The sequence below is a fragment of the Octopus bimaculoides genome, chromosome 3 (genome assembly GCF_001194135.2).
Source record: "Octopus bimaculoides isolate UCB-OBI-ISO-001 chromosome 3, ASM119413v2, whole genome shotgun sequence".
In the NCBI taxonomy this organism is placed as follows: Eukaryota; Metazoa; Mollusca; class Cephalopoda; order Octopoda; family Octopodidae; genus Octopus; species Octopus bimaculoides.
The window spans coordinates 116,194,512-116,201,477 of record NC_068983.1 but is presented as its reverse complement, the minus strand read 5'-3'; the positions used below and the strand labels follow the sequence as shown (position 1 = coordinate 116,201,477).

The 6,966-nt window shown below is 32.8% G+C and overlaps 2 protein-coding genes across 22 annotated transcripts in view; one reads left to right on the top strand and one right to left on the bottom strand.

Moving 5' to 3' along the window:
- The window catches only part of LOC106874470 (rho guanine nucleotide exchange factor 7), a 206,499-nt gene extending 204,564 nt beyond the window's left edge, over positions 1-1,935 (bottom strand). For 5 of the 21 annotated variants that reach the window (XM_052966457.1, XM_052966459.1, XM_052966462.1 and 2 more), the window contains exon 1: positions 1,007-1,929. In XM_052966457.1, the coding sequence (XP_052822417.1) occupies positions 1,007-1,546 (540 nt within the window). In that variant the 5' untranslated portion in view covers positions 1,547-1,929. Of the gene's footprint in view, positions 1-1,006 lie in introns of all 21 variants that reach the window. The other 16 variants (XM_052966455.1, XM_052966473.1, XM_052966460.1 and 13 more) reach the window with 9 other exon arrangements.
- Positions 1,936-2,081: 146 nt separating this feature from the next.
- Positions 2,082-6,966, top strand: part of LOC106870185 (glycosylphosphatidylinositol anchor attachment 1 protein) — an 83,326-nt gene continuing 78,441 nt past the window's right edge. Inside the window, exon 1 of the mRNA XM_052966479.1 lies at positions 2,082-2,453. The gene's annotated coding sequence lies outside the window, so the exon portion shown is untranslated. The remainder of the gene's footprint in view (positions 2,454-6,966) is intronic.

Below are 6,966 nucleotides of genomic sequence, written 5' to 3'. Positions count from 1 at the left end.
ATATATATATATACACGATGGGCTTCCACTCACAAGACTTTGGTCAGCCCAAGGTTATAGTATAAGACACTTGCCCAAGGTGCCATGCAGTGGGACTGAACCCAGAACCATGTGGTTGGTAAGCAAGCTACTTTACCACACAGCCACTCCTGCGCTTATATATCAAAGTTTAATTTTGATTAAAATTAATGTGTAACACACACACATTGTATCATAATGTAATTTTCTTAATTTTTTTGAAATATTAAAAAAAAAAACCAGTAAAATGAAAATTTCTGGTACTTGTTAAATGTGACAACTATAAGGAAGTATGCATGCAGTTATACAAAGGGATAATGATATAAATATACCAGTGTGCGTTTGCAGCTGTGTATGGTTTTATGAATGTGAAACCTACTTATAAAAACTAGAAACAGAATACCACTAAATGTTTATTTGCAACATTATATTCACCAAGCTACTGTTACATTTAAATCGAAAAGGATCCTATAAGAAACTCTTAACATGACACAAACCAACAGCTTATACTTATCTACACAAAACATTATAGCATTTACTTGCTTGTATTTGTAAAGCACGTCATTCTCTTAATTCTAAACCATTTTAATGAGATGCAACATAGCTTGATGGAATACAAACACAACACAGCTAAAAAGACCAACTTTACTACCATGACCATTTTAAAAGCTTAAATAAGCACATGTACCTCAAAATACAGACAGCTCTCCATTATACATACATTTACATATATATATATATATATATATTTGCTATTTTGGTAACGATTGCATGTTTTATCTTACCAATACATTTGGTAGATATCATTATATGAACATATATATATATATATATATATATATATATATATATATATATATATATATATATACTCACAGAGTTTGGATGTTATAGAAATATATACAATGTATGCAGACAAAAATTTCATGTAATGCAAATCGACAGTAATAACATGCAATAATCAACATAAATTATAAGGTAAACTTACTTCATCATTGTTGGAGCCTTTGAAATTGTGCATAGCTTTGACTCGTTTGGGATTCGAAGTCCCAGTGTTAATCCCCACATGGTCAGCCATTCTTCCGTTGGTAAAAGTATGGTTGACACTTGGGGGTTTGGGTTCTTTTGAAGTTTGGATGAAATCGTTGCTTGTCTTGATATTAGTTCCGTCAGGTGTGTTTGGAGATTGAGATGTATCTGTAGTTGTTGAAGTAGAAGGAGTAGGGCCAACCAAACCGGCTTTGAGAGTCGAGTTGTACAAACTGTTGGCAGTGACAAAGTTGACTGTAGATGATGATAATGTTGGAATACTGGTTGTAAACAGACTGTTGGTCGAGGATGACGATGATAACGATGATGATGAAGATAATGAACTTGATTGAAGTTGGTGTTGGCTATTGTTGTTGCCAATGAAGCAAGGGTTTGTACAGGACTGGTCCTCTTCATCTGAAATATTAAGAGAAGCAATAAAGTCTTTGATTTCATTGACAATGTCTTCATAATCTTTAGCAAAATTGGAGGTTTCCATCCTTAACTAGGGTTATTTGATATCACAGACGAACCTGCTAATTCACACATATACTGGAATACTAACTGTAATGAAAAACGTTCTCATATGAAATAAAATGTTTTTGCTACAGCAGAGGTAATTATTGTTTTTGTTTCCATGAATATTCCTCGTTGTGTTGTTCATGCCGAGAGTTGTTATTCATTTTTGCAGTCCTGATATGTTCGATATTAATAATGATGAACCGAAATTAATATGAAAAGAGATGGAAGGATATTTAGAAGATGGCGGAGGGAAGAGTAAAAGTGATGGCTTAATCAGACTTAGTAAACAAGATAGTAAAAGAAAGCAGGCTTGAAAAGCCATCCGTAACGTCTAAGCTCTATGTGTATGTAGACATACTGCAGCAGTGAGACCTAATAAAAAAAAGTCTTTAGACACATGTAGCGACAAGAGAAGTTCTCATTACAGCTAGAAGATAGCAGCAGGAGCAGCAGACGAAAAAACCGTCCAGGCTCCTCCCCCAACGTCACACTGAGGATGGAGTGGTACCTGTTGGTGGCAACCGATAGTAGCAACAGTCGCATGAGATGCTGCTACCATTGGCGCTGCCTCCGTTAAAGGCATGGCTGTTATTTGAGCAAGCACGCTCGCATACACACACCTGCTAGAAATTTACGATTAACGAAATCTTAAAAGTAAAACAAAACAAAGGACAAATTACAGTCACTGTTGTATACGTAAACACTATCGCGAAGAGAACGATAAAACCAAAGTTGAAAAAGAACGAGAGCCAATACCCTAAACTTCTAATTTTAAAAAAGGAGGTTAATATAGTTTTTTTTAAAGTTACGAGTAAACAGTCCAAAAAGTGGATTAATGGAATAAGTGATGCGTCACCAAAGAAAAAATATATAATTGACAGAAGGTGAGTAACGGACTGTTTATTGATATTTTGCTGTCAACATCGTTTAATAGTATACAAAGGGATTTATGGTTGTTTTGTATTTCTTATATGTATATTAAACATTTGTGTTTGTGAAAGTTTTACTCTTTTCAACTGGCGCGTAATTTTAATTTGTATCACTAGTAGTATAAAAATTTAGAAAACCATTCTTATTTTGTTGTCTCGGCGGACTTGTGTTATACTTCAATTCGCATTTAGAATGCGCTATAGGAATCGACTCCAGTACTTGACTGGTAGTTTATTTCAGTGACACGAGAAGGGGTAAAAGGCAAATTTGATTTCGGTAGAATTTGAATTAAGAACCTAATCAAATACTGCTGGATATTTTACTCGACACTCTGCCAGTTCACTTCCTAAGTGAGTACTACAGTACAATCACGGAGAATCGCTACTTGTTGGCTCGACCAGTCAGAAAAAGCCTCATCTCACTCAATTCACACCATATCGGGGAATTGCATGTTGAATAAGGTATATATATGCTTTACAGCAGAAAAAAAAACCGGCTCACAAATGGAACATCTTTCATCCTAAGTCAAAGATGATGACTTAAGACTAAACAACTGGCGTAAATCATTTATAGTAGGGTACACATCTGAAAACTTTTAGAACCAAAATAGAAGATGAATGAATATTTAGATTTATTCTTTGCAATGAGAGAGAAAATACAACTCAGCAAATATTAATGGATAATTTTTAAAGTTTTATTTCTAGAAAATATTAACAATTAAAAATTTCTTTGCTTCTAATTCTTTTTAGTTCTGTCACATCAAACCTCTAAGATTTGCTATTATCCTAGACTGCTCATATTTAAAAAAAAGATTGATGGAACTTATACATTAACATACATTATAGTTCAGAATATATTTTCTTCTAAAGGGCTATTTCATTTTATCATTTTTTTTTTTTTTTCAAACTATATCAAGCTTCACTAGTAAACAATGTGCAAAATAAAATCAGCTATACTTTGAACTCCATTGACTATTGAACAAAGTTTAAAAATGACCAGACATTTATATAGAATGCTACTTAGCCTCACTCAGGCCAACCCTGATCAAGCAGACAAAACTAAAGGCATTCCATCTCTTTTATGGATATGCAGGGATATATTACCAAAAGTTTCATTCCCTTATTTAAAACAGTATGGTGTGAGTAGAAGAAAGTCTGGCTGTTTTTTCCAGCAGGTCGTGTGACCACTGAGGCCCTCTTGTCAATTCAATTTATGTAGAACTGAGAATGTCACCTTTCTACAATTACAGTGTTATGAATTTTGATAAATCTAACAATATCATTTATAAAGAAAAGCTTTGAAAGAAATTATAGCAGAATATTCCATTACACAGTAGTCAATGAAAATGTAAGTACCAAAAATGATTTCCTTTGGTTAACCCACCAGACCTGCATATGTGAAATGGTTGGATATTGATTGAAATTCCAACCATTTCACATACTAGTAGCATAATTATTAATATAAAAACACTTAGCAGATTTTGATTTTATAATAATCTTATATGTCACTGGTACTTAATTCAGCAATGAGATATTGCGAAGCAGAACTGATTTTTATATAGAGAGGAAATGATTGCACTCAGTATTGTAAATCCAAAGATAATGTAAAGTATCTATTTTACTTTAACTCCAAGGAGATGGAACAAGAAACAAGTAATTTTTGGCCATTTTTCAAGAACATTAGAATAAAAGGGAACTGAAACCTTTGAGCAAATTCAGTTCACTGAGATCTTGCTACCAAACCACAACACCAAGAGACCCCCATCAGTGGTTACTCAATATGCAACAGAAAGCATCCAAATCTACCCCTAAAAATAAAGAACTTGTCAAATGATGTTTGTCTTAAATATATAGACATAAAGGTCACAACTTGAACTCTCATTATATCTACTCAATCAAAGCTGACCTAAGGCTAAACCTGTTATTCAATAAACTGGGGTGACTTCTACATTTGAGGAGAATTTAGATGCTATTTTTAGGAGCCAAATTCTCCTCGAATACATTGTATATAGTAGTCCTGCCATACATTGTCTGAAAATAAGGCAGGTCGGTCATGTCTGGAAAGCTTTGATCAGAGTCTAATCAGTGCTCACTTGAGAGCTAAACAGCAACAGCCTGTTATTTAATTATCAACAAACTTGCTAAAATGTAATCAAAACAGTTTTAGAACAGGCAAAATGGAAATTTGTGACATGACGCCAATTAGTATTGAAGCCCAGTCACTGATTTGATTTACTGAAAATATACAACCACTGATCAAATGATAATGACATCTCAATCTTTGCATAATAATTTGTTTTGATAAGCACAAAACTGTTTTGTTAAATGCAAAAGACATGTAAAATCAACTGAGTGGATCTCACTTTGTTGTTGCTACTTTGATAATTTTTCAGATCTGTGGACCCTGACTAGAATTAGCATTTAGCACAGTTGTGTCATGCAAATGAAAAACTTAGTCTTTGGGCATGCTTGGTGTCTGCTAATTCTCTACAACATCCATCTTTAACTATAGTTGAGCCTTGTATATATGAAACATATTTATTGTTATTTGTTTTCTCTTAATGTCAGAATGTATAAAGATGACATTACAAGTGAGAGGTGTCAACAGTCACAACGAAAAACTACAATAGGGGTGGATTGAAACACTGGACTTAACTACACATCTTCACAGATTTTGAAGTGAAAATTTATAACAGAACAAACAAAAGTGTTAAGTTTATGGGTTATTATGATAACGAGTCAGCGGAAGTGTTTGAGTACTGGAATGAGTATTTAGTTCTTTACTTTGAAGCTAAACACTCCTCAGAGTTGACTTGTATTTATATCTCTCTGCCATGTCATTGCAATCAATTTGATCAACTGTTCACATTCTCTTCAAAACTGTATTCATATCTAAAAAATCATTTTTGTTTTCTAACAGTATAACAGTTCTTAAATTGTAATTTAAGTTTTAGACACATTTTCAGATTTTTAGAAAAGTATGGAAGTATTGTATGACATTCAAGAGTGTCTCAGATTATCCTATATTCTGACAATCCTAATCTGAAATGCATATAGCTAAACCGCTTCTTAGAATTGCTATTACTATTTATGTGGGTGTGTAGTGTATATTAGTTTGCAGAAATTGCTCACTATCAAACAGAAGTACCGACTTTTTCGCAAAGTTAAAACAAAGTAAACTAAGCACTTGTTAATAGTAACCAAGTACAGAACAAAAAGAGTGAGAGAACAAGAATGAAACTCACTTCACATATGCACAGATATTCTTAAACAGTAATGACACAATTTACTTAGATAAAAACATTAACATAAATCCATGTTATTTTATGATGCAAATTTGGTGGTGCAAAACATTGTTTAGATGAACAAATTAAAACAAAACTAAAACATCAACACAATTCCATATATAGGTCAGATTTACAGGGAAATAGAAATATTGTATTGCGACTTTTATGCCTTTTCTAGGTACTTTCGCAAAGATAAAATTGTTTCACTCAGAAATAGAAATGACACATCATTATTGACATAAAAAAAAAGTGTGAGTGAAGGGTTTAAAATCTTCATAGCATTTAGTTCTGTATAGTTTGTTTTGATTGAAATCCTGCTGCTACCAACTGTTATTTTTATAGAGTCTATAAAATAAGAACTAGCAACATAGAGGAATGAATTCTATCAAGGACTCCCCTCCCAGCAAAATTTGGCCTTGTACTTAAGAAATTCAATATACAAAAATCATAAGTAACAATTAGTGTCTAAAATCAAATAAAGATACCCACCCAAACATGCTGGCCAACATAACCAGTGATATGCAATGGTGAACATAGGTAACAACAAATCCCAGTCAACCAGACAGGTTTTAATAGTGTCAGCACAATATGAGCTGTGATACAACTGCAACTGTTGTTAAAATTATTCTTCAGTGCACCCATACAAAAATATCTCAAAATCTGTCCCCAAAACCACATCTGGAAGCATGAAGCTGCAAGTCATTTGGCCTACATTCAAACAAATGACTAATATGATATCCTATATAACGTTTATATAGTTTAAAAAAGAAAAGAAAAAAAAAACGACTAAAAAAATAATATCTAATTTCCAAGTCAAAACAAAAGATTTAATGTCCTGTTTACAGAAACATATCATACTCCCTGAAAATGTTCCATTTCCCCAATTACTACTTCTCAACATAAAGATGATCTGAGATTTACATCAATGGCATCTTATGCCAACTAATCCCAGAACAGCAGCAGCCAACAGGACTAATAATCACTAACAAAATATGAATATTTTCTTAACTTCATTCATACTGCTAACATAAACAGCATCTGTTGGTCATACTAGTAGCATAATTATTAATATACAAACACTTAGCAGATTTCAGTTTTATAATAAAAATATCAGTAATTTATGCATGCATATATATATATATATATGATGTAAAAAAGAAGAGCAATTTAGAAATAACATT